General features: G+C 40.5%; 1 protein-coding gene across 1 annotated transcript in view; it reads left to right on the top strand.

The window, feature by feature from the left end:
• The window catches only part of LOC128376968 (protein EFR3 homolog B), a 33,404-nt gene extending 7,260 nt beyond the window's left edge, over positions 1-26,144 (top strand). Inside the window, exons 3-24 of the mRNA XM_053336834.1 lie at positions 4,837-4,913; positions 6,558-6,685; positions 7,406-7,556; positions 9,890-10,011; positions 10,365-10,514; positions 14,835-14,969; positions 18,397-18,475; positions 18,860-18,995; positions 19,105-19,266; positions 19,536-19,647; positions 19,806-19,857; positions 20,415-20,587; positions 20,696-20,771; positions 21,087-21,248; positions 21,624-21,755; positions 21,864-21,931; positions 22,027-22,154; positions 22,652-22,743; positions 22,909-22,957; positions 23,155-23,261; positions 23,368-23,417; positions 23,581-26,144. Coding sequence (XP_053192809.1) covers positions 4,837-4,913; positions 6,558-6,685; positions 7,406-7,556; positions 9,890-10,011; positions 10,365-10,514; positions 14,835-14,969; positions 18,397-18,475; positions 18,860-18,995; positions 19,105-19,266; positions 19,536-19,647; positions 19,806-19,857; positions 20,415-20,587; positions 20,696-20,771; positions 21,087-21,248; positions 21,624-21,755; positions 21,864-21,931; positions 22,027-22,154; positions 22,652-22,743; positions 22,909-22,957; positions 23,155-23,261; positions 23,368-23,417; positions 23,581-23,686 — 2,447 coding nt within the window. The 3' untranslated portion in view covers positions 23,687-26,144. The remainder of the gene's footprint in view (positions 1-4,836; positions 4,914-6,557; positions 6,686-7,405; positions 7,557-9,889; positions 10,012-10,364; positions 10,515-14,834; positions 14,970-18,396; positions 18,476-18,859; positions 18,996-19,104; positions 19,267-19,535; positions 19,648-19,805; positions 19,858-20,414; positions 20,588-20,695; positions 20,772-21,086; positions 21,249-21,623; positions 21,756-21,863; positions 21,932-22,026; positions 22,155-22,651; positions 22,744-22,908; positions 22,958-23,154; positions 23,262-23,367; positions 23,418-23,580) is intronic.
• Positions 26,145-27,936: the final 1,792 nt, after the last annotated feature.

Below are 27,936 nucleotides of genomic sequence, written 5' to 3'. Positions count from 1 at the left end.
TGACTAGAAAGTGTCACTATGGCAGCTAAATTCATGAACTGCGCATAATAAGTCATAATAAGCTCTTTAAAATCAGAATGTGTTAATGTTTTAAATTGTGCAGTTGTATTCATTGTTATATAACATCAGGTAGGTGTGATGTGCCACCTCACCTTAACAACAATATCTTTTCACAAACTATTGCTTTTTATATTTCTTTTAAACGTTTGGATTGCAGTGTCTCTATACTGTTTTTTCATGGTATCTTCTGTTATGTCACTTGTTTTATATTTTTCATGTTATTTTTGCTGATTTTGTGAACTAAAGGTAATTTTCCACTTTGGTAGACAATAACATTCTCATCTATTATGTTCTACTGAAGGTCCTTTTGAAATGCTGAATCTGCCTTTTTTTTTAACTACCTTTCACTTTGTTGCTTTGATGTGAATTTAACTTCAGGATAAAATGTTCCTGACTGACCATCTTTGATTTGCTTCATACTTTATGTAAATGTAATTTTACCCAAAAACTAGTGTGCGAAATCTCAAGCTCATACCGTCTTTGGTTTCTGAGATGTGGAGGCTTTTAAAAAAAAGTGAGTCGTGACCTGCAAAAAAAAAAATGTTGCTGAAAAATCATAAAGCCTCCCCTCTTTACTTTTGGATTATTCATGCTAGATGCCTGAAATTTCCAGGGGTTGTTCTACACTATTAGTGTTAGTGACCCTTTAAAAAATAGGATTTGGAAAACAGGATACAATCTATCAACATTTAGCTATAGTTACTGTATGTGCTGTGGTTTTATGAGGGCGTTGTGGGCACTGTCGCCTTATGGCATTTTTGTGATGATGTACCTTTTTATTTGTTATTTTTGGAACATAAACTTGCATATACTGCGATAAAGGATTTGTATCCATTGTATTCACCCCTATTTAAAGTTAATGACTGCAGACAAATAGGATATTTTAGGAAGTGACAAAAACAGAACAGGCACCCGCAGCACACTTTGAAATGAAAAATGTTACTTTTACTATAAATTCAACTTAACCCATTGTAATAGGTTCTTTGCTACATCCACTGAGCTGGAGATTGAAGATTTTGGGAACAAAAAGCACTACTGAAGTTCCTCTCCACGTTATCTCTCCTCCCAAAAAATCTGTTTCCTCTGCTGCTAACAGAGAGGACAGGACAGATTTATTCTGGACAGAGAAGATGCAATAAGTAGCACTAATCTATGACTCATTCAGTACACCACAATCCACCTCCCCCGTCACACACTCCCATTTCTATCAGTCTTTTTGTCTTTCCCTGTCTGTGTCTCTGCCAGTCTGTGTTTGTCCTCCACCCTTTTTCCCCTCTACACTTGGGACCTGCTGGATTTTCATTAATTCATTGGCGACTCCTACACTCAGGCCCCGAGCAAGTACAGCAGAGGATGAGAGAAAGAGGTAGAGAGAGGTTTGGTGGGTGCAGGGAGGGGGTAGGGGGGTGGAGGGAGGAGTGCAGAGGCTTCATTAGTGTTTGAAGTGATGTAGGAAACAGGAGCGGCTATGAATAGACACACAGCTCTCAGAGATAAGCTTGAGTGCTAGCAGAGCTCCTGTTGCAGAGTTCAGCAGAACTTTTAGGGACGGACCACAGGCTTGAAATCCAGCAGCTTTTAAGTGGTTGAGATGGTAAAGATGCCGTTTATTCTTTTAAAAGGCTTTTCTCAAGACATCCTGCCTGTGCGGACCCCTCTCCAGCTGGAGGTCACTGATAACATACCAGAACCTCAGTGAATGTTGGGAAGTAGCCCGGAAGTAGGGAGTGTTATTGACTTTGGAGCCTCATTGATTTGGTCTAGAAAATGGTCTCCACTCACACACGACAACAATAGACCACAGATCATTTTCTTCTCTTCTCTTCTCTTCTCGTATTGTATTTCACAATAAGTAAAGTGTACAATTCCACATTTAAATCTTTGGTAAACTTCAGTTCACTCAGTAGACCAGAGGCCTGTACTATGAAGCTGGATTAACATACCTGGGATATCTCTACGTTACCTGGGTTGATTTAACCAGACATTCACAATCTGGATAAACGGTACTACGAGGCTGGTTATGATCTCTAATTGAACCCAGGGTTTTCCAATCTGGATCTCTGCGCGCTCACATAAAGTGGAGGTGTTTGCAGTGTCTGACCAATCACAAACATGGAGAAACCCTGCAGAGCTACTTTACCATGGAGGAGCAGACAATTATTCTTCAACATTATGAAGAATTCAATCACATCATCCAGGCCAAAAGCAACACTGTTGCCGCAGCAAAAGCCAGGAAGGAATGCTGGCAGGAAATTGCCGACTCTATTAATGTGTAAATTCATGAGATTATACAATATTAATTTATCGGACAATATAAATGGACAGGACTCTGATCACTCAATTTCACTTTATTACAGCACAGACGTTTCGGGCAGAGCGCTTCCTCAGTGCCCTTCCTTTCGTAGCCACATTAATTTTAATATTCAACATTCATTTGACATTCAAAATACCTATTATGCACCTTAACCATTTGAGTGAATGATGTCAGAAAATCCAGTGTCGTAGTACAGGCCTCTGGAGTCATATTCACATAAACTGTTTGTATGTGTGTATGTATGTATGGACCTTCAGGCAGCATGTACTTTGTGTGGGTTCTTTGAACTGCAAGTGTTTGGAAATAGTGTGTGTGTGTGTGTCTGTGGTTGTTCCTCATGCCTCCTTGATTAATCTGCTGATTATTTTGTCAATCAATTAATCATTTTATCTATTAAGTGTTAGAAAATGGTGAAAAATTCATTTCTTTCCCAAAGTGATGTCTTCAGATGTCATGTTTTGTCCGATCAACACTCCAAAATCCAAAGATATTCAGTTTGCTATTAAGTATGACACAGAAAAGCTTAAAATCCTCACCTTTTGATTTGCTGCAACCAGTAAAAGTTTGACATTTCTCCTTTTTTAAAAAGAAGTAGCGATTATTTGATTATCAAAATAGTTGCTGGGAAAATAAACAATATTTGACCGAAAATCAGCCCCATGTGCATCAGTGAGTCAGACAGTTGATATATTTTTACATTGAGAATATAAATGTTCTGATTCTTTGGACATTAGCATTAACACCAGTTGAGGCCGCCTGTCTAATAATGTGATAAGTGTGTTAATGATAGGAAACGTGGCTTGTGGCTGGTTGTGTTGGTTGATCAAAGAGTTCTTGTGTGTTCCTGTCGGTCTATTTGAAAAGAAGTAATGTGTTGTCTTGGTGTTAAGGAGGCATGAGAGACTTTCTATAGGTTATTTAGACTGGATAACACTGGGGAGGTAAGGGGGTGGCAATCGAGGCAGCTGGTAATCTTGTTAATGTATGGTCAGTATGTTCTCAAAATGGCTGTTTCAGTGCTGCCTCAGCGGTTTCAAGCTAAAAATAATGAATAATGTAACATTTTTTCTTTGGGAGAATAGAAGGAAGGAAGAGATTGTTTCTATGGGGGAAGGAAGGAAGAAAGAAAATGTGTTTTTTTGCAGATAGTTTTGCTTTTGTCTAATCTCTGTTTAAAGTGTCAGGCTATCATAGCACACATGGAACATTGCTGCATTGTCGGCGATGTGATGACCTACTTTCTTTCATTTGCTTTTCGTGACTCCTAAACTTGTATGTTTCTCTATGACGTGAGCAGCCTGAGGATAATAACTGTTATTCACAGCTCTATGAAGGTGATTGATCATCAGGGGGGTTTTGGAGGTTATCCCTTTTTTTTTTTTCCTTCCGTGCCTTCGTTCTCTCTGGGTTCCCTGATGACTCACCACTGCTGAATGCCTTCGACCAATCAGAATCGCAGCCTTCGCTGTCCGCCAAGCTTGTCAGAAAAATCACTGCTCAGTGTGTCGCTCTGCTCTCTTCAAGGCTGTACTGATTGTGTTGAGAGAAAGAGAGACTGTGTGTGTGTGTGTGTGTGTGTGTCAGCGTTGTTGTGACCGTACTTGTCTTGTGACCACATTCTTTCCATATCTTCCTCCCTCTAATGTCTTTGCACATAATTACCTTCACTTAGCCTGGGTTTTGTGTTGGGAAAGAAAAGCTGTTATTGTACAACAGTGCAGAGACAGACTGTGAAGAGATGCCCGGACAAGTTTGAATAAAGAAATCACGACTTTACTGAGATTGGTGGTCGTGATTCATGTAGATGTCTTTGGTCGTAATCTGATGACTGTGAATGGAGTCTGTCTGTCTTGTGTTAAGTAACTTCATAAAAAGGTCTTTGCTCACCGCCACAGTTAATGATGTGTAAGTTTGTATTTAAGTGTGACGCTTGTGTTGGTGTGAATAATGACTAGACAGTTATCTATCATTGCTCAGGAGCTTACACATCATTATTTGAGCTTAGCTTTTTTAGCAGCAGCCGTGCCTTCTTTGCTGCCACATCTATAAATATACATACGCAGTTGTTACAGCTGCACATTTATAAATATTTAGTATACTTTAGTCTTTATTTATCGATTTACAAGTCTGTGGAGATACAATAGATCATAATGTGGTATCATTATTACCAGTTGCTGCCTTTTTGATTTATATCAGAAGTCATTGGCTCATCACTCTGCTAGTACTCATTGAGCCAGTAATCTGTGTCCAAATACAATTTTAACTCTACCTACTATATGATGTCTATAACTAAGTTTTTAGACATACACTGTGACTTTGGCAATGTGAGAGAAGAAGACATGTCTCATCTGCTATTTGTCTTCCTGTTGCATTTCTGTCAGTCATACTGTACAAGTCTAATTAACTATCTCTCTCTGTCTCTGTCTCTTTTTTTCTCCCTCCCCATCTCTTGTCCTCCTCAGGGGTTTGCGGTTGTTGCGGGGCACTCAGGCCTCGGTACAAGAGACTGGTAGACAACATCTTCCCAGAAGACCCAGAGGTGAGAAGCTGAAGTGACACTTGTTTCCATAGAAATGCCATTTTCTAAACCAGACAGCAGCTCTGAATTGAATAACTATTCCCTTGTTGTCTGCAATTCTATGAAAACGAAATAGTTATTTAAGCATGGTAGAGTGTCTACATAAAGATTGGTTTAGTTTAATAACTTTTATGATAGGAACAGCACCTAACATTCTTAAATATATGAGGAAAAAACAATGAGCAGTAATATCCTGTATGAGATTGAGCTGATAGCTTTCCATTTGTAGTCGCTAGGGAGATAAATATAAACAGCTTTATTATGATGGCGTAGATTCAGGAAGAGCAATGAAGAGGTAAGAAATATTTTTTGAACCACCTCGATGTGTCTGCTTCAAAGCTGCTAGTTTCAAGCCACAGCCTTTATCTTTGCTGTGAATAACTGAGATCTGATTCAGTTGACTCATAAAGAGAATTAATTTGAGCAGAGAACACAGAGCTGATTTGTTGCAGATCAAACTTATCATTAGTGCCTCTGTACTGCTGCAGTACCCCACTTTACCTGTCACATCATGGGCTAAAACTGCAGTATGTGCTAGTATGGACATTGCTTCTCTGTTTTGTGTGTGCGTGTGCATGGTCTCCTGTACAGTGCGCTCCCAAAAATGAAGTCTAAGTTTAAACCCAAGCTGTCACAGAGAGTGTAACTAATGCTATTCCCGCAGCTTGGGAATAATTAAGGCGTCTGAGGACATTTACTCAAAATTGTGTCACACAGTGTGAACTTGTGGATGTATGTATATGTACATGACGCCCTAAAATCATCTGATGAGAGAAATTGACAGCAATATTTTGAGTTGTCATAGCAAGAAAAGCAACTAAAGGTGCACCTATAATGACATTAAAAAGGGCTTCTTTCATTTAGGTGTGCCATAAAGCAAGCAAACTAATATCATGGACAAAATGCTTGAGTGGTGCTTCAAACTCTGCTGCATCTACATGGACAGTTATTGCTCACATATTCCTACAACATTTTGTTAAAGGAAATGATTTGAGGCTTTTTTTCCCTCTGACATAAAATGTTGCTGTTTTATGTAAATGATGAAAGAATCCTTGCCAGTGTTACACCACCATTATCCTATAAAAAGAAGGTTACCAGTGTGTGTAGTGTCTATGTGTCCTGCAGCAGCTTCCCTGACTGTTAGTTTTAGTCTTTTTTTTTTGCTTTCATTGACTGCATGCCACAGGCCCTGTCTGAATGTAAATGGGATCACAGTGGACTATAGATGTTTTTAGCTCTCTCCTCCCCCTGACCACACTGAAGAGCAGTGAAGTAGGTCAAGGGGAAAAAGGAGGAGGTGAAACTTGGCAATCTAGTTATACTCTTACAATTTGGATGTTGAAGGGAGGTACACTGCAGTAACACACACTACTGCATTATCCCTGAGTTGTTTAAGGAGCAGTAAATGTATTTGCTTTTTTTGTTAATCTTAACCAGCTTTGTTTTGTGGACAGTGTCACATTCATCTCCGCCGATAGCGAGAACGACTGAATTTTCATTTAGTTTGAACTAATCCTTTAGAATTGAGAACCATACATGTGAGCGAGACTCTAAAGCAGACTCTCTGTTTTTTTATTTTTCTCTCTCCCTCCATCACTCTCTTAGGATGGGCTGGTGAAGGCCAACATGGAGAAGCTGACATTCTACGCCCTGTCAGCTCCAGAGAAGCTGGACCGTATCGGAGCGTACCTGTCTGAGAGGTTGTCAAGAGATGTGGCTCGACACAGATACGGGTGAGCATCACCAGTCAGTTGCCGCCCCAAAATGGTCTGAAAGAAATCATTTCAGCAGAAAACTAATTCTCTGCCACACATTTAAGTTCAGTACTTTTTTAAGCTAATGCAATGAAATTCAAGACAAGAAATTTGTGGTTGTCTTGATATAAAGTTGATTTAATCTGATAGTCAAAGAGCTGAAGATGAAGCTTTATAGAAAACCTTACAGTATAATTCATGCCACAATGTTTCTCACATGCTATCTGAATACTGAACTGTAAAAAATAAACCATTGCATTTAAACAAACACGATTTATTTATATGTATTTATTGACACATTTTTTCTGATTTATAACTAATAATGATGTATTGTGCTTTTTGTGCAAAGTAGCTGAGTAAATGGGAAGTGGAATTTGTCTCTTTTCAACAAAAACAACATGGTTAGTGTAGGATCACTGATGGTAACATTTCTGTACAGTCTGTACTTTCTTTTATATTGTACAGAAGTTGCAGTCTTTTATGACTCATGACTAGGAGACACTATGATATTCTCCAGTTTGCAGAGTCCGATGGAAATCTGTTCAGTATGTGAGTCTCCAGAGTTTGTCTGGTGGAGTTTATTATGTTTTTGATTTGTGTTGCTGGGTGCATTTACTCATTTTGTATTTACTGGCCAGGTACACTTTATTTGTCTATAGAGTTATGGGTGTCATCCACATGTGCCTGTGTCTCTCTCAGGTATGTGTGTATAGCGATGGAGGCCCTGGACCAGCTGCTGATGGCCTGCCACTGCCAGAGCATCAACCTGTTTGTGGAGAGTTTCCTGAAGATGGTGCGGAAGCTGCTGGAGTCCGACAAACCCAGCCTGCAGATCCTGGGAACCAACTCGGTGAGTCTCCAGGATCATCACATCATTTATTTTTATGGCTTTGCAGCAATAAAACAACCAAACCAAGGTGCTAACAAGAAATCGTTACCACTACTGTCAAAAGATTATTTTGTTTTGTATTTAACATTTAATTATTTTCAGTTGGAAATATGATGTTACTGAGTTTTGTGAAACTGCAGAAAAAAATAAGAATCTGCAATAAAATAACACCTCTGTGATCACTAATAACTGTATAACAAAATGTGGCAACATTGAAATAATTATATCCAGTGATGGATTTAACTTTTAACTTATTACGTCTTGGAAGATTTCAGGGAGAGAGCACATGCACTATTCAACCTGGTTTCATTTGATGTATTTTTGGCTTGATTCCTAAGGATTTGCAGTTAGTGCAGAAGCCAAAAACACTTTGTAGCTTTGTACATTCTTAGCCATCATTTTTGGTTTTCAAAAATCATAAAAAGCTAAGATAGCTTATTTTGGTGATATACCTTTAGATAAGTACCCACACACTCAAGCTGTTTGTCACTAATGTGTCTAATGTACCTTCATTTCTAAGCTTTTCTGCTACATCAAACTCAGTGGATTTAGGGTTAGGGGTTAGAGAGGTATTATTTAATCAGAAGTTGACAGGGTGCATTTACTTTCATAAAATAGGAGATGTTAACCTTGAGAGGAAAACTGCTTTAGTATTTGAGAAAGATCAGAGCTCAGCAAGAGAGTAGGAGTGATGAGTATCTTCTGATGTGGGAAGCAGCTATCAGCGCTGTCGGCCAGGTCAGCAGAGGACATATAAAGGAAATCAGATTAGCTGCAGACCACGTTGGTAAAGCTCTGCAGTTATCTGTATATAGATTGACGAGACACGCCAATGTCTCGCACATAATCTTCCTGCTATTAATCTCTCTTGCACACACTCACAGTTGTGTATTTAGGACAAATGTAAGGCAGTATGCTGATGCATTCATAAACATACATGCACACACACATTATGCACCATAGTGCTGTTTACCACAATTAGAGATAGAGGACATTTTTTCATTTTAAGCTTTACATTCAATGGCAGATTTGATTGATCGAAAGTAATTTAGCTGTAATTGTTCAGTCTTGATATACACTCAGGACAGACAAAAGGTCAGGCATCCTCACCCACACAGCTGTACATAGTCTGGATTCTTCTGTACAAACAAATGCGTGGCAAATAGTTTAGAGCAGTTTGTCTTCATTTTTCCATCTTCGTGTGAGCTGTATGTCTCATCTGAAGCAGAGCGGTGTCAGAGAGAAGTGAAAAGAGAGGATTAAAGAGTTTATCAATGCAGGACTCAAACCCAGCCAGGTTTTTCTCATACACACTTTCTGTGACCCAAAACCTTGTACCGCAGAGCTCTGTCAAATACCAACCAGCTCTTCAGTACATCAGTACACGACTTAATGTTTGTGTCAGCTCACTGTTACTGTAATGGATGGGTCTGTGATATAAAAGACTTAAGGCAGCACTCAGTTTCTTCTGGTGTAGACTTTTTAGTTGCAACAAAACCCTTTATAATCTCAACCCTCCATCGCCTGTGGTTTCAGACCTTTACTTTAAGCTTTCAATCAGCTAGAGAGGCCATTTCAGCAGACACAGAGGTGATACATTAATACCTGGAAGCTGCCCAGTATTTCTACCAAGTAACATTGGACAGCTTTCAGGTATCAGCCGCCGCATTCATTTTTTTGCAGCAGCGGAGTAGTTTCAGAGGAGCACTTCTGGGTTCACTACATTTAATTTGCTGAAGGGTACTTCATTTTAATTCAAAACCACTCCAAAAACTCATTTTGTACACAGGAAATAGATTCACCCAGAGTACTCTTCAGATGTTCAGTTTCTACATAAACCGACCTGTTTTCAGCTTTAATGCACCAATCCCACCTGTATTTTTGAATGGGGGAATATACAGTATGTGCTTTGATTATCATCTGCTTTACTGAATATTTATCATATGATATTTGCTTTATCCTCTCAGTTCTCATCTCAGTTCTAAAGTAATCCAATCATTTATTAATTGGAGAGCGGTGTGAAGCTAAATGTCAGTATGTTTAATTGGTGGCATTTTATGGCCCAGTGGGAGAAGCCCCCCTCTGCCCTGTGCTTCTCACTCTTAATGAGATGTTTTGGCGCTACTGTTTGATGTTAATTCAGGAGATAGTCACCATGGGGATTAAGGGTTATTTCATTAAAGAGTACTTAATCAAATCAAAATAAACTCTTAATAAACTTTGGCTTTTTAGTAACAGACTTACGACTGCACATCTCTGGAGTTTAATTTTCTTTTCTTTTTACCCTTTATCAGTTCGTGAAGTTTGCCAACATAGAGGAGGATACGCCATCGTACCATCGCAGTTATGACTTCTTTGTGTCACGCTTCAGTGAGATGTGCCACTCCAGCTACGAGGACCCTGACATCCGTACAAAGTGAGTGGACAGATGCTTGATTGAGCAGGAAGCAGAATTTATTAAATAACTGTTGTTTTTAGATGACTTCAGGAAGTCTTATTTTTAGACTCCCTCTGCTCCTGGACATTTATTTCCCTTCTTCTTAAACAAAGTGAAATCACTTAAAAGAAATCTTTTTGTCATTTGCTGAAAATAGACAAAGTGACGTCTTTGAACAGTTAAACACAGCCTCGCAGAAATAACTCTGAGGGATACAGACTTAAAAAGATGATTGAAAAAAAAAAAGATTTCCTAAATATAATCATCCATTTATAGATTCAGTTAGCAATCACATGATCCCTGCTGTCTCTGTCTGTGATTGTTGCCTCCAGGATCAGGATGGCAGGCATCAAGGGTCTGCAGGGTGTGGTGAGGAAGACTGTGAACGATGAGCTTCAGGCAAATATCTGGGACCCTCAGCACATGGACAAGATTGTCCCCTCTCTGCTTTTCAACCTGCAGAGTGGAGAGCGTACAGAGAGGTAAGTGCTGGTTGAATTGTTTCATGTGTTAAGATACGAGACAAATACTGCATTTCTTCAAATAAAAGACAGTAGTCAGTTAAAAGCTATGTCTCCGATCATGGCGGTCGACATGGACAAATAAAAGCTGGCCCTCAGAAACAGGCACTGGGAAAAACAAGGGCGAATAAACTCCTGGTGCCTGTTTAGATAATGTGCATGCCATTTAAGCATAAATAGTAGTTACCTGGATGTAGCTTCAGTTCAGTAAGTACATGCGTAGCCCTGTACTGCCATCCTCACAGAGAGGGGAGGGGGATGGAGGAGACGTGATATTGCCTGTTATTACCTGGATTACCTAAGTCAAAACCTAGTATATGCCTGGGCCATGTATGAAACACTAGAGGACTTTGATTTGGATGTCGCCTGGTTACCATCAGACATGGACATCACAGGCATTTCTAAGATGTTTGTTTTTTATATAGCACTTTCCATACATTAGTGACTGTAGTGCTGTACTCATAAGAAAAACATAAAAAATACTTAAAGGACTAGTGTGTAAGACTTAGTGGTATCTAGTATTGAGATTGCAGATTGCAACCAAATGAATATGAATCCCCTTCCACAAAACTTGCAAAAATGCCCTCTCTAGAGCCATTGTTTGTTTTGTCCATTGTGAGCCACCGTACAGTTAAACATAATTTTTTTACAGTGTGCAGAGAAAAAACTACAGTCCCCATTAAAGAACTACAAGTGCAGCTGCGCAAGAACTTAATTTCACTGTCAACTTGGTTTTATCCATACCCATAAAACTTTTCTCATCATTTTTAAACTCTCTAGGTGTAACCTCTGCTGTGTCACAACTTGTGCAGCATTCCCTCCTTTCTGTTTTTACAGTCATGTCTGAACTCGCTGCCACCTCTCCACTCGCTCATAGACTCATCTCCTCTGTTGAGACAATCATTTAGCAAAACATCTAGGACTTATGGGAAACAATGTGATTCCTTAAAGGCTGCTAAAAACATAAATATCATATAAACAACAATATTAAGTTAGTATTAGCAAGTTTTTCAGAAAACTGCTGCCCTTATCTAAACGTATGAAGCAAGCCACATAACACACTGTTGAGAAGGTTCTGTCCCAAGGCTGCAAGTTTAATGTCAATGGGATTTTTAATGAGGTTTTCCTTCTTCTGTATCATTATTCTGAAGTTTCAGTTTGACTCCAGCTCTCTGTTATATTTTATGATTAGGTTACGTTTTTATAATGACATTTATATACTGTATACACATTTTATTGTGTATATTCAAGATTTGTGGTTTATAAAGTACAAACTCTGACTTCAGTTGATGTCAAGTACATTTGTCCCTGTTAAAATATCATCCTCGAGTAGGTCAGGCTACATTTAACATGTGGTGAGAAAGTTGATGACCTGAAATGGGTGAGTGCTGACCCGCCATGCCTCTCTCACACAGTCCAGAGCTACTGTGCTGTAGCCTACTGATGCTGTTTGTCTTATGTTAGGCCATATTTGTCCCGGCAGTCTAGCCAGCCATCACCCACGTCATTTATCATCATTGTCATCACCCAGTTAATCTACTGACAGCTCTGCTCCCCTTATGGGAGTTTGTTTTCCCACCTGCAGCATCCAAGGACAAAAACACCAGGAGGTAGAGAGAAAAATGAAGGAGAAAGAGAGGGAGAGAATCAAAAAGGGAGAAAGCATTAACAGACATAGTGCAAGAGGAGCAGCGTCTGGAGCCTCCCAATCTTGGCAGTATTCCACATGATGAAATTCACTTTGACGTCAATGCCTACATCTGAAGGTTAGGAGAGCAAAAGGGGAGGGCAGCACGAGGAACATTGGAAGATTGGGTGGAAGGCGGATAATAGAAAATAGAATGGTGAAAATGGGGAGGTTATTGAAAGGGAGACAGATGGACAGAGAGTGACAGAGACTGACACAATCCAACCGAGAAACACATTTCCCTCTCAGCTTCCCTCTGCTCCGTGTGTATTATGAGACTGCCCCTGCTGTGCATCCTCCGGTCCTCCTCAGACTGAGTTTAGACAGTCATCACGAGCTATAAAATCCACAGCAGTCAGCGCAGAGTCTAATTAAACTCACAGATGGTGCGTTTTCTCTACATTAATCCCCGTGCACATGTACAAGTTCATTTAAAGATCAACTTCACTTCTTATCCTAAGCCTTTTGGCAGTTGAGATTTTGTTTTTGAGCAGTTATTTCTAGGTTTTTTTTTAAAGAAGCTTTATCTGAGCTCTTTTACTGAGCTGATTGATTGTTGTTGATATCTTGTGATGTTGCCTGAAAAGATGTTACGTTCCCAAAGCAATTTTCCTCCAGACATCCCCTCAGCAAAAACTTTAAACCTTACCTTAAACATGCATTTCACACACTTTATATTATTTCTTTTGTTTTTCACAATAGTTGACAGTAAGAGTTTAAAATTTGGATCAGAAAGCAGAATTTGCAACAACAACACGTGTGATTTATTTGATGAGAGCAGATTGCGGTAGCCAAATAAGCTTTCAGATGCTAAAAATGCTGAGGCGGTTGTCCGCTGAATGAAATTTGCAAGCTCCCGAAAAAAATGTTTTTATTGATGCAACATTTCAGACTGCGAGGGGTTTGTCAGGCTATGTCAACAAAAAAAAACATCAATATATGGACAGAAAATATGCTCTTACTACAAGTTGGAGATCATGGTGTACAATACCTGTTATCCACAAACAGTTCACTTCATTTCAGATCTCTTTTCATGCCAGACACTTCTTAGTGAGTTTCCAAATCATTAGTCAAAGCTGTACACAGAGAGGATACACAGTGTGACCTCAGAATGATGTACTTGTTAAAGACGCACATTTCACTGGTCAACGAGAGTGACTTTGCAAGCATTATTTGTTTCTGCAGAACAAACATGCTAAACCTTTAACCCTTAGAGACAAACATCTACAAACGCATATCGTTTTTTAAGGGGGTGGGTGGGGTGGCAGGGGATCTTTAGGGGAGAAGGCAGGTCATCAGAATATGAATATAATATAATTAGAGATGCCCAGTTATGTCTCATAAATTGTTACAGCTATTTTTGGGTTGATACTATTTGTTAGACAGATTGGGTGCAAAATATAACCTTTTTTTGACCACTCATGAATTGATGAAAATGTCAAAAATGTCAAAAATCCCTCCAAAATGCCACATTAAGACAACAAGGCCTTGAGGAACACCATAGAAAAAAATTAATGCTGTGGTGCCAAAAACTTTTGGTACTTGGAGATTTCTGTAGAATTAATTAAATAAATATTAATTTAATTAATTAAATAAATGTATTATTTTCACCCATTTTTCAGTGATTGCAGAAAAATGGGTGAAAATAATACATTTATACTGCATGGAAAAAATTGCATGAGAATAGCATAAAGTGGGCATGTCTGTAAGGGAGAGAGTCATGTCTACCGTTCAAACCCATTTTCATTCAGATTTCTTGAGAGGTCAAGGGACCCCTTTGTTGATACCAGTATCTTAACTCTAGATTTAAAACTAAGCCTCTGAAAGACGAAAGACAGCAATGTTGGTCGAGGATGCATCTGAGGGTTAAAGAACCTGAGTTGGCTGGAGTTTTCCATCTTTTCTGACACTGAGGAGAAAAATGTCATGAGAATATATCATGGACAGTATAGCAGTTTCTGTGCTTGGCTTGTTCACGCTGTTTTCAGGGTCTACTTTGCATTAGAGTTTAGTTAGAAGATCGACTGAGAGGCAGGAAATCATACTCCTTCCATAGCAACAGCAGGCAAGATGAAAGAGTTAGCCTGTTAATAAATAATATGATCATTGGTGGACCACCAAAGGCTAGTCCTGACCAAGATAGAGTTATGACGGATACTTTAAATATGCATGAGAACAAAGAAAGTCTGGACACAGAATGAGTGCACACATACTCACTCACGCTCACACCACAACCTCTTACAAATATATACACTTAGACTTGGACTTGCCCCCCATGGTGGTAACAAATGTGCAGTAGACATAGACAAACACACAGGACAGACAGCACAGTCGGTACATTTTTACTGCAGACAAACTGCAGAAGGGGAAGTGACCTGAGGAGTGAAGGCTGCAGTGACGCAGCAATCCACAGTGTTTCTGTTTAAGAAATAAAGCCTTTGTGGAAACGTTAATGTCATTCAATCAAATTGATTTTAAACTCTCTCCTCTTGGCTTCTATACCCTGCCTCCCTCCTCCCCCCTCCCTCCTCTCTCCCTGCTCTTTCCTCCCTCTCTACGTCTTCCACTGTCTCACCTGCATCGCTCCCTTCCAGCCGCTCCCCCTCTCCGCTGCAGGCGTCGGAAAAGGAGAAGGAGAGCCCGGTGGAGCTGACGGAGCGCTGCTTCAGGGAGCTGCTGGGACGAGCCGCCTATGGCAACATCAAGAATGCCGTCACACCCGTGCTAATGTGAGTCAGCCCTACAGTCTCTCTCATTGAAGATCTCTCCTCTCTTTGTGATTTGCTCCTTGATGCGTTTGTTGTATTGACTAAAGCCGAGGGGAAGGATGCATCTCAGGGCTGTGTTGCAGCATTTTTAGCTTCACGCTGATTTGCCCCAGGAGGGCACGACAAGGTTAATGCAAGGTTACTTATCTGTTCCTGACAAGATGTGAGTGCATGATTTGCTAATATGACATTTTAATGCATTGTTACTGTATTTAAAGCAAAGTCTGCCTCGTCAGGTTGTACTTTCCTGTCATGTTATTGCAGATCCCATCCTCTTTCAACAACTTTATCAGGTTATCATGTCATCTTTTATATTTTAATTTAACTTTGAATGTCTCAGAGCTCGGTCCTCTGCGTGTTTTTAATGTTAGTCGTCTGTCCCTCCATCCATTTCTGTCTTTCTCTTTCTCTCTTATTTGATTTACCTCAGTTCCACTGTTTTTCTTGACATGTAGTGCTGATCTATCGCTGCATGTTTCTCATCTACAGTACATGTATCTGTTGGCATCATTGACATCAATGGTTTCTTTCTTGAGTTCTCTGAGTGCTCAGTTTAGGTTTTTAGCCAAATATCCATTTTCTCCCTTGGCTTCATTCTCAGCTAGTATTTATAATCATTACTCCTGTAGACTGTATTAATTAGCAAGGTTGGAATAGCTGGATGTCTATAATCTTAATTGAAGTTAAAGTTAAGTTGTTGCAACATGAGTTCAGAGATATGTATGTATGGAGAACAGTAGATTAAATGTGAAGCATGTGTTTGCAGGAAACAGACAACTGTTAGATCTGCTAACTGGTAGAAAATATATTGATTTTTATAGTTAAACAATTTCCGATCAAATTTTAAGGTTTTCAAGAACATGTTTAAAATGCACAAGGGAGTTGGAAATATACAATATTTACAATTTCAGGGACTTTTAAAATTCGTAATCCTCAAGATTTAAGTGCTGTTTGATTTGCTGGTATCTATGGTTACTGGTGTGAATGGAAACTGCACGATAATGCTACAGAAAATACCCCTCATGTAGCTATGTTGTTTGAAATACAACAGAGGAGCAACCTGTGTGTCTGTTAACAGAGCAACCAAAACATTCTCAAGTTGAGTCTGAGCCGAACTCCACCGACTGTATAATTCTGAAAATGCTGAAAAGTAGGCAGGGATGGGGGGGTAGCTGTGTGAGGCAGCATCATGATAACGATAATGACAATAATAATAATAATAATAATAATGATAATAATAGTGAGAGGGAGACAAACATATAATGAGATTTAAACAAGCCAGAAGTCAGAGTTGACCTTTCACTAAAACAACAAAAAAATCCTCACCCTGCAGCTCTTTAACTCTATCTGTCTGTTCCTTCAGTTATCAGCTGGTCAAATCTTGTATTAAAGCATTAAATCCTTGTAACCGGTGTAATCGGAGCTGTGACTGCACGTGCCTGACGGCAGAGCTGCCAGTGGGGCTTCGGTTACACCACAAGAAGGATTTTCGGCTGTTTTTGTTGCTGCCAGCGTCTCCTCCTCGCAGATGGAGAGAACCCCTCCAGGAGGACAGCATCGCTATAGCTGCCGATAGCTTCTGAAGCTAAAACTGTCTCTATTGATTTTTATAAACCTGTTCTCATTGTCAATATCAACACCAGCACTGAAGGGTTTAATCACAGTATACAGTAGTCATTTTAGTGTGCAGTGCAACTTTCATACAGTTGTCAGTAATTAACAATAGTTTTCCACAAATCAACAAGACATTGTAATGTTAGTTGCTGAAATGTTGGAGGTATACAGCATGTTGTTCGCAGCTCTTCATCTCACTGTAGTAGCTGTTCCTTCTTATTCCATCACTTTCTGCTAGATTTAAAACTTAACCTGCTGCACATTTTGAATCGAAGGATTGTGGCCAGCGCTATCCCTGTTGACCTTGAGTTTCCTGGGACTGCTTGGATTATTTTATGCCTTTAAACTACCAGTAGGAAAATGATGGAAATGAGGGAGAAAGATATGCAACAAACCAGAGATGCTGAAGCTCCTAGTCGACATCTTAACCCCTTAACTATGGGGATGCACCCAGCTGAATGCTTTTAACATGATGCTGGAGCAGTAGAAAATGTTATAATAGGACTGTGTCAGTGAGTCCGATATCACTGACACGCAATTACAAACCAGTAATGTTATTGAACTACAGAATCTCTAGTTACCATTTTCTTGCTCCGTATTAAATTTCAGTTTCTTTTGAGCACTCTTCCCATTTTCAGTTTTCTCTCAATTTTCGATTCAATTTGTCTCAGTTGTCATGTGTGAAGTGAGTCCAGCTCTCGTCCATCCATCACTGTCCCTGTTCCTGTCTGGTTCACGCTCTAGTAATCTGTCTCACTCTATCACCGCCTCACTGTCTCTATGTGTATAGCGAATGCACGTTTTCCCTGCTTTCGTGGTAATGACCTTGATCACGTTTGATGGATTTTGATACCCTGCTCATTAGCATAAACACTCTGACTACATTCAATGACAATAGACAAGAGTTAAGTGCATTTAAGAAATCAATACATTTCTGAATCAGTCAAATATTTAAAGTTCATGGCTCTATGGTTCAATACATCCCCTGTATCACTTCAATGAATAGACATACATCATTGATTGAGTTTTATGGATTTTATTCACTACACACTACTAATACACATTTATCTGTGATGGCTGTAATAGCTGTTACAATGGAGGTTGCTTTAGGTAATTGATACTGATATAAGTAATTGGTATTGTTTAAACCATACTACTTACTAAGATGTTCTTGTTTAAGTTTTTAACACTCATTTTCTCACTTCCATGCTCTGTGTGGTTTCAGGAGACACAGAGAAGGGGGGTGGGGATTTGCAGTGTCTTTTAATTTATGACGGTCAATCTGATGGTAGAAAGGGGGAGTGAAGTCTCTCCGATAAGTGATGATGTCCAAAGGAGACACCAAAATATGTCTTTTGTTACTTTTATGTCGTTCTTGTCACTTTGGATTGCTCCATGGAATGTTAATGGATCTTTGTTTGTCCAAGACAGAGATCATGTCAGTCTCTATATTAAACCTGGTCCAATTTACTCATCTCAGGGTCAAAGGTGACTCTGACCAGATGATGTTCCGAGCTGTACTGATGCTGTGTCCGCTACACAACATTACTATTCATCATTATTGTGTCTCTATTCATTTTTTATCACAATGTCAACTCTCCTTTTCTGTTACAGTTTATATTCTTCTTAAATGTCAGAAAAATACACATGGAGTCACATTTGGGACACAGTAGATTTGCAGTCTGTCCTTTTCTGCTCTCCATCACCGCTGGTGCTGTGTAATTACATCTTCTGTGTCCTCACTGTCCCTCTCCTTCTGTCTGTGTTCCCAAAGGCACTTAGATAACCATTCTCTATGGGAGGGGAAGACCTTTGCAGTGCGTTGCTTCAAAATTATCATGTACTCCATCCAGGTGAGTGATATAGTGCTAACACATCCTCCTATAGATCCTATAGACCTCTTCCTCACACTCCCCCTCCCTCTTTCACTCCGTTGACCTTATATTCAGGTTCAAATGGAATGAAATCTTGAAACATTTTGTGGGATTTACACATTATCATGTTTTATTAATTTTAAAGTGGTTTTGAGATGCCTTCAGACTGCACAGTAGAAACATGCTCCAATATTCATGGAGTTCCCACTTGCCAAAAATAGTTGAGGAAATGACTCATTTAACTGATTTTATTTGGGCATCAACTTTTTTTCTCACAGCTGTAACTCAACTTGCTTTTTGTTTGCTGCGTCTCGTTTAATAACTTACTGTTATGTACCATTCTTCTATCTCTACCTCTTGTAGTCCCAGCACTCTCATTTAGTGATCCAGCAGCTTCTCGGCCATTTGGATGCTAACAGCAAGAATTCAGCCACAGTGCGAGCTGGGATAGTGGAAGTTTTACTGGAGGCAGCAGCCATCGCAGCCAGCGGCTCAGTAGGTGAGAGGACTTGAACACCACATGCTCTACTGGCTGGAACATTAAATGGGATCAGATACATCAGAAGGTAATTTTTGGTTGACTTATGTGTGTGTGTTTGTGCTTGCAGGCCCAACAGTGTTGGAGGTATTCAACACCCTGCTGCGGCAGCTCCGCTTGAGTGTGGACTACGAGTTGACCGGCTCCTACGACGGCAGCACCAACATCGGCACCAAGATTATCAAAGCTCACGAGGAGAGGCAGCTGCAGGAGGCAGTCATCAGAACTATCGGTGGGTCTGTGGGTGGTGTGTCTGAGACAGAGTGTGTGTGCATGTGTGTGTAGGAGGATTTTCTGACAGGCTTCTGGACTAAAACAGTTTGTCTGTGCTGTTTGTGTGTCTGTGTTTATACCTGTGTGTGTGTGTGTGTGTGTGTGTGTGTGCGTGTGCGTGTGCGTGTGTGTGTACGTACTAGTATTCAGTTGATTTTCTTTAATCCAAATCCGCCTCCTTACCCATCTGATTCTCATCCATTTCCCTTTCCTTAATCTCTCTTTCAGGTTCATTTGCCAACACTTTACCAACCTACCAGAGGTCAGAGGTCATGCTCTTCATCATGGGCAAGATCCCTGTCCCTGGAATTCACCCTGCGCTGCCCTCCACAGGCTCCGGGTAGGTTACCCACAAATTGTCCCCAGCGCACATTTTCTACTTGTATGTACCCACAACACACATTAGCTTATATACCTTCCTTCAACCAACAGTGTCTGGTAAATAAATGTGTATAGACCTAAATGTTGCTGAATCTTAATTTGCTCTTTCATCTTCAGGCCTGAGGGTACCAGGATGATTCAGGTTATGTTACTCAAGTCCTTGGTTCAGGTAAGTCTGCATACTATTTCCAAATATTTAATAAAAATGTGGGTCTTTTATAAAAAAAATATAGAGCTGGAAATACAAACACAGATGCTGATGATCACCTTTTGAAATAGGGATGGATGACAAAAATAGCAGGGAGGAGCACTGGAAGTGACAGTGAGGAAGAGTGTGATAGAATCATCAGTACTTCACTGTATTACTAGTGCATTTTTATCATTTTAAGATGATAAAATGAACAGTGCTACTAGTTGTGTTTATCACAGTGCTGTCACTGTAGAAAGGAGATCAGTCAGACTGACACTTTACGTCTCAATCTGTTTAGTACTTAATCTTCATCACAGCAAACAACTCTTGAGGAAATCATTTTCTGCAAACAAACCATGTATGATTTGCACGCATTTGAAAGTATCTATCTAGGTGCTTAGATTTAAAAGTAAGCAGCCAGAGGTGACTAAGCTGTTATTTAGCAGACAGCTGATGAACACATGCTATATAAAGGCTGAAAGTACAAACCGAATGGAATTTCCTAAAGATTGTCCCCATGCTTCTTAATGTCTCAGGTGACAGCGGGTTTCCAGACGACCAACATGCTGACAGCACTGCCCAGCTCTTTCCTGGAGCCGCTGCTGTCTTTCTCTCTAACCGAAGACCCAGAGGTTCGGCTGCTGGTGCTCCAAATCCTTCTCAGTCTCATTGACAGACACGACAACAGGCCCAAGTTCTCCACCATAAGGTATGTGGCTGTGTCTGTGTGCATCTGCAGGAACATATTTGTCGTTATTTGTTTGTTGGAGCTTGAGTTTGTTAGACTAACCAACCTGTGCTTCACATTTCTCCGCAGCATTATTACGGACATCTCAGTGCTGAAGCTCAAAGTTGACAAGTGCTCCAGACAGGACAACTTATTCATGAAAAAGGTAAATGTTACATCCTGCGTCTACCACTGGAGCTCAATACAAAGTCCAGATGAATTTAATGTCCCAGCAGTCAATTTGAAAGTCATGGCGCCATAGTTCTCTCTCTAATATAGGTAAAAATAGAAAACATCACAAATAAAAGATTCATTCAAACATCAAAATAGGTTTCTTAACTTGACTTTTTATTGAATATAGAAGTATTTATAGTTGTGAAGTACACTCCATACAAACCAGTGCACTTAAGCTCTGGAGTACACTCTATGATTCGTCGCCCCTCTTGACTCATCTGTCTCCTTGTGCATCCTCCACTCACAGCACGGTCAGCAGCTGTATCGACACATCTACATGGGCTGTAAGGAGCCTAGCAGCGGTCAGCAGCACTTTGAGACCCTCTTCGCCTTGTTGGGTCTACTCAGCGTGGAGTTGGCCAATGAAGAAGTGGTGGTGGACCTCATTCGCCTGGCACTCGCCTTGCAGGTATTTCAGCAGTAATTTTCTTCATGTAATATTTTATTATAGCTACTTGGAAATATATATTTTGGAAAAATGTTTCCAACAGCAACTGTTATTAGTGAAGCTCTCTCTTGGCTCCCCTGGTCACTTTAATCTGATACCACTTCTGTACATCAGTGATAAGTGATAATAAAAAACAACCAAGATAAGTATTTTACCAAACAACAGTAAAGAATTATACATTTTTAAAGCTGATAGGGTAAGAATAACAATAAAACAGGTCAAGATGAAGAACTGAATACTGCATAAAATAGTCCACAGCCTGAGTGCATCTTCAGAAGACATATCTGACATGATGGTGTATTTGTGTGGCTGATGTCTCTTTGTTTTCCTGTGTAGGACCTGGCTCTGTCCACTGACGAGGGTCTGCCTGTTTTTAACCGTTGTGCTGTTCACGCCCTGGCCGCCGCCTACCTCAACCTCATCTGCCAGCTCACCACCGTTCCAGCCTTCTGCCAGCACATACATGAGGTATATATATATATGTATATGTGTGTGGGTGTGTAGGGGTGTGTGTGTGTGTATGTATGAATAGTAATAGCATTTGTTAATACGCTGCCTCTCTTCTCTGCCCTTCAGGTAATCGAGGTGAGACAGAAAGAAAGTCCCTACCTATTGCCTGAGGCTGTCTTCGTTGAACATCCGAAGTATGTACAAGGCATACCAAAATTACATTTTATATTTAAAAAATCCTGTCCTTATTTAAAAAATAAATAAATCACCACTCCCTCTTCCTTTCTAGACTCCCATCTTCGCTTGAGAAGGTAGAAGGTGATGTGTTGTTCCTCCAGTCAAAGATCACCGAGGTCCTTGGAGGTAGTGGTTACAACACAGACAGACTGGCTACGCCTTACGTTCCTCAGTTTACTGGTAAGGAGCCCCAACAATATTCCCTCATTTTTTATGTAACATTGTGTTCAAAAGTCAAAGGAAATAATTCACAGTGATGTGCTCCTTTCTTAATAAAAGCTAACAAATCTTTGTAATGTTTATTGACTCGGCAGCTTGTTAGAACTTTGTCAGAGTGTTTTATTGATCCTTATATTAAAGTGCAGAGCTGAAATGCTCCCCTGAAACCAGCCAGGATTTAGTGCTCCAGCTCTTGGGCTGGAACCAGGATCATGTAATTGAAGAACAGTCATTCTCTCCAACTCAGATACCACTTTGAGGTTCTAATTAACTTCTATTTTAATTTGTCAGACCATATCAAAGTCTTGGTTTCTCTATTTTTCATGCCACAGTTGATGTGATGTGTCATCCTGATTTATGTTACTAACCCTAACCTTGAGTTTAAGCTATTCTATGTATTCAAAAATGCAACAGTTTGACAAATGATTTACATCTAAGCAATTTTGCTCTGTTTCCAGATGAAGACCGTCTGTCCAAGAGAAAGAGCATCGGCGAAACCATCTCACTGCAGGTTGAGGTGGAGTCCCGAAACAGTCCAGAGAAAGAGGAGGTGAAGGCAAAAAAACATTTACATCTCTTTCATGGTCTTTAAGTGTGCAAGATACTTAGATGAAAATTGAATGTATTTCAGTATAGAGCTTGGCAACCCTCAGTCATTATGAGCCCATTGCTGCTTCAAACTACTTTTTAATGTTGCTCTCTATCTGTTCTGCAGAGGACACCAGCAGAGGAGATCACATTTGAGACTCTGAAGAATGCCATCGGTACGTCCACTCACTCATTGACATTTGGGGTTTTTAAATGTGTTATGAGTATTACTAGTGTAGTTGAAACAATAGAAAATAACATTTGTCATGAGCTGCAACAAACTTCAAGGAAAAAGAGCTTCAAGTAATGATTGTCACTCGAGCCAAATTTCTGTTACGCTGTATAATAAATAGTGTATTCTGTCTCCCTCTAGTGGACAGTGTGGGTATGGAGGAGCAGGAGAGGGAGCGGAGGAGGCTAGTGGTGGAGAAGTTCCAGAAAGCCCCGTTTGAGGAGATAGCTGCACACTGTGGAGCCAGGGTACGATAAAAACATTTTCCCTCTGTCTTTATTGTTTTTCTGATTTTTTGTTTATGTTTCATCTTTTTGTTATTGTCTTATATGATTTCTTTTTAATCCTGTCCAGGCCACAATGCTGCAGAGCAAACTGAATCAGATCTTTGAGATTACAATCAGGTAAGAGATGGTGCTTTGAGATATTGAAATTAAACACTATTTCAGCAGTAATTTCCTTAATGAGACATAATGACATCGATGGCGGTGATACTGACAAAGTGGATGATAAAGTGGATGAGTCATTATAATAACAACTGCCGTTTGTTTCCTTTCCTTTTTCCAGACCTCCGCCTAGCCCATCTGGAACCATCTCTTCAGGCTATGGCCAAAGCCAGAGTCGATCTGTACCCATCTACGAGATGAAGTTTCCTGACCTCTGTGTGTACTAGACAACAAGGATAAAGAACTGATTGAACAGTTGAGGTCATGGGGAGGAGTTCAGAGATGCAAATTGATCCTCACTGTAAAAGGCAACTTGACCGTGGAATCAAACAACCCCAGAGGATGGAAGAGAGGAGAGACCACAGTTGTTTGAAGCCAAACTAAAGAACAAGCCACTTTTTGATTAACGTTTTGCCCTGCAGCCAAAACAAGCTTGCTAATGTCACTAAATGCAGCCGTAACATAAACTTTAATTTGCTTTGGTTATCTTAGATGTCTGTAGGAACTCCACTGGTTGGATTTTTAAGTTAAACTGAAAATTATTTTATTTGCTTTAAAATGATTTCTTATCTGAATTAACCTGCTGCATGCCCTCTATCTGGAAAATTCAAAAGCACTGAAATTCTTGACAATGGCATTTCTTTTACCGGGTGCCATGCTACCCATGATCACAAAAACAGATTTTACAACATTTTGTTTCATTTGTTTAAATTTTTTTTTTTAATTTTAAAGTCAAGAAAGAAAACGTATGTGAATTATATTTTTGGGCGACTATGTACTAGTATGGCATGTCTGAGTGAAATATGGATAGTTACATACAAATGGGAAGCTATTCCTTCTTCTCCAGTAACACTCAGCTCCTTAACTTCTGTCTCCAGTGTTTAAGGCTTTACTGTTTTGTTTTGCCTTTTATAGATTTAGCCAAAAGTGCTTTTTTTTTCTTTCATGATGGGCAATTATTTCCTGAATCTAATTTAACATATATTTATTTAGTTTTTTAGCTGTGGTTTAAAAGAAGGATAACTGTTGATCTGCGTGCTATCTTCCCCAATGTGAGTGTGCCTTATAGGTGACTCAAGTTAAAACAGACAGTGTCACTCAGTCTGAAACACATACTGCGCCACAGCTTCTGAAGATCTGAAGTGTTTACCGCAATGTCTACCAGATCAAACGCTAGAAAAACAGTAAAGGATTCTTTATTTTTCTCCTTCCCATATAAATGTGTATATACAGAGAAATATATAAATCTTTAAACCGATGTACAGAGTAGGGAGGTTTTTGTGCGTGTGTGTATATATACTGTATATTAATTCAAATTTTAGACTGCCACTTAACTGATTGTGTCCATAGACAAGAGAGAAAGCTACTTAGTTAGTATTCAAATGCTATTCTAATAAATAACCAGCAGCACATGAAATCAAAATGTGTATTGACAACAGCCCTGAGTAGAAATCTGCATTATCTCGAGGCCAGTGGAACATACTAGTGACGTCTGAAAGTGTCATGCTAAAATATTAATGAGCCCTTTTGATGAAGTTATTTTTTACTTCATTTCTAGCCACAATTTTTGACATAAAACCTGTGTTGTTGCCATTACATCCCGAGTCGTGCTGGAATGAGTTTGCACTCTTGTCTTTTACGCCAGGCAGCGGCCTCCAAGCAGCACGTCTGTCTCCTTTCAGTAAGATTTGAATACTTCTAAAAGCCATTTTGTGTGTGTGTGCGCACAAACACACACTCCCACACTCACAGGTATCAAAACAAAGTATAATGGCAATAATTTGGCACTAGCCTGCCCAAACACGGCTCAACTGTAGGTAGCAGATCCTTTTGTGTGTGTCTTTGAATTGTACCCTCTGTCATGGTGCCGTGATGGTTCAGTTTTGTGACGTTGTGAGAGACCGCCTCTCCCGCTCCTGCGCTTCTGTGAATTAACTGCATCGGACGTGGCATGTGTCGCAGCCATTGATGGTGTCTGGTTTGTCCCTGAGTGTCATGTGTTACAGTCCAGTTTGCTCCATTTGTTTTAATTTTTTTACGATGTATTGTCCTCTGTATGTAGATTTATGTCCACACGTCAGTGTATCAGATTGTCTGTCTGTGTGCATGTATGCACTGTTTACCCTTTTCGTTGATGCAGGTTTGCGTGCCTATGAGTGAATGTGCATTTTTGTTCATGTGTCAGTATGAACATTTATGCAGATGTGTGTCTTTATTGTCATTACCCAAGACCAAACTCATCACATGCAGTTTACAGCTTTGTCCAGTGACACCTTCTTCCACGTTAATGAAGAACAAGCTATCTAAAAGAGCAATGTGCAGATGTCTAAACCTTCCAGTGACACCTACAGTATGTAATGCCACAGTTGTAAAATTGTCTTTTAGCATCTCGCAACTTTCGCAGTGAAAAAAAACAACAACCTGTAAATCTATCAGTCTGCTTGTCGTCATTGCATAGTGTAATGTTAATATTAACTGACAGTAATCCAATATTACTTTTGTCATTACATGTCTGGTTAATAGATCTGTTTACAAATGTAGTGCTGTAGGTCAAATCTATTCATTCTGTGAACTTTGCACTTTAAAAACTGGATTACCTAGTGACAAAGGCAGCTTTTACTTGGAGAAATGCCTTATTAGTGTCATACCTGACTTTGCATGCTAGTGATGTTGCTGTGTTGTATAATAAATTTGTCTGTAACCATAAAAGTTCTGATTTCTTTGTGTTTTCTAACCAATACTGGTTGAGATGCAGAAGGGAGAGGAGTGTCATTGTGTATTGTTCTGAAAAGAGGCATTGACTCGATTTGACTGAACACAGATGAGAGTATTTAAATTTAAAGGTTCAGTCAACACTGTTTAACACAGTGCTTTTCTTAGCAGTGCTCATAGTTTACTTCCTAGTCTAGTTGCCAGCAATGTCAACCTGGAAATATTGAGTACCCTAAAGTTTTATGTTAGAAATGTACAGTATGGGTCCCCAGCATTTAGAAACTGACAGATGCTAACTTGCATATGTTGGGCAATTTGTGTGGTTCGCATTAGTTAGTTATTAGGGTTATTAAGGATGCTGAATCTATTTCTGACCTTATCAAAATTCAAAATGGCCATTTAAACCAGAAGTAGCTTCTGCTGGGGGTGAATCTATTGGATTGGAGAAATAGCTTACGTATTTGAAATAACTTCTGTTACAAATTGTAGGATATTGATTAATCAAATCAATGCAGAATATCCGTACCGTCTTCTTCCGCTTTATCCGGGGTCGGTCGCGGGGGCAGCAGCCTAAGCAGGGAAGCCCAGACTTCCCTCTCCCCAGCCACTTCGTCTAGCTCTCCCGGGGGATCCCGAGGCGTTCCCAGGCCAGCTGAGAGACATAGTCTCTCCAGCGTGTCCTTGGTCTTCCCCGGGGTCTCCTACCGGTGGGATGTGCCCTGAACACCTCACCAGGGAGGCGTCCGGGAGGCATCCTGTCTAGATGCCCGAGCCACCTCATCTGGCTCCTCTCAACGTGGAGGAGCAGCGGGTCTACTCCGAGTTCCCTTCGGATAACTGAGCTTCTCACCCTATCTCTAAGGGAGAGCCCAGCCACCCTTCGGAGGAAGCTCATTTCGTCCACTTGCACCCGCGATTTTGTTCTTTTGGTCACTACCCAAAGCTCATGACCAGAGGTGAGGATAGGAACGAAGATCGACTGGTAAATCGAGAGCTTTGCCTTTCGGCTCAGCTCTCTCTTCACCACGACGGATCTATGTAGAGTCTGCATTATTGCAGACGCCGCATCGATCCGCCTGTCGATCTCTCGCTCCATCCTTCCCTCACTCGTGAACAAGATCCGGAGGTACTTGAACTCCTCCACTGGATCTCATCCCCGACCCGGAGAGTGCATTCCACCCTTTTCCGGTTGAGAACCATGGACTCGGATTTGGAGGTGCTGATTCTCATCCCGGCCGCTTCACACTCGGCAGCGAACCAATCCAGTGAGAGTTGGAGGTCACGGTCTGATGAGGCCAACAGGACCACATCATCTGCAAAAAGCAGTGACCCAATCCTGAGGTCACCAAACCGGACCCCCTCAACGCCTTGACTGTTCATAATTTTTAGCGGTGACAAAGGGCAGCCCCGGCGGAGTCCAACCCTCACTGGAAACAAGTCCGACTTATTGGCGGCAATGCGGACCAAGCTCTGGCACCGGTCATACAGGGAACGGACGGCCCATATCAGGGGGTCTGATACCCCATAATCCGGGAGAACCCCCCACAGGATTCCCAGTGGGACACGGTCGAATGCCTTCTCCAAGTCCACAAAACACATGTGGACTGGTTGGGCAAACTCCCATGCACCCTCAAAGATCCCGTAGAGGGTGTAGAGCTGATCCCTCTATAGTTGGAACACACCCTCCGGTCTCCCTTCTTAAAAAGAGGGACCACCACCCCAGTCTGACAATACAGAGGCACTGCCCCCGATGTCCACGCGATGC

The sequence above is a fragment of the Scomber japonicus genome, chromosome 17 (assembly GCF_027409825.1).
Source record: "Scomber japonicus isolate fScoJap1 chromosome 17, fScoJap1.pri, whole genome shotgun sequence".
NCBI classification, from domain to species: domain Eukaryota; kingdom Metazoa; phylum Chordata; class Actinopteri; order Scombriformes; family Scombridae; genus Scomber; species Scomber japonicus.
The sequence above is the reverse complement of the archived record's forward strand: the minus strand, read 5'-3'. Positions and strand labels throughout refer to the sequence as shown.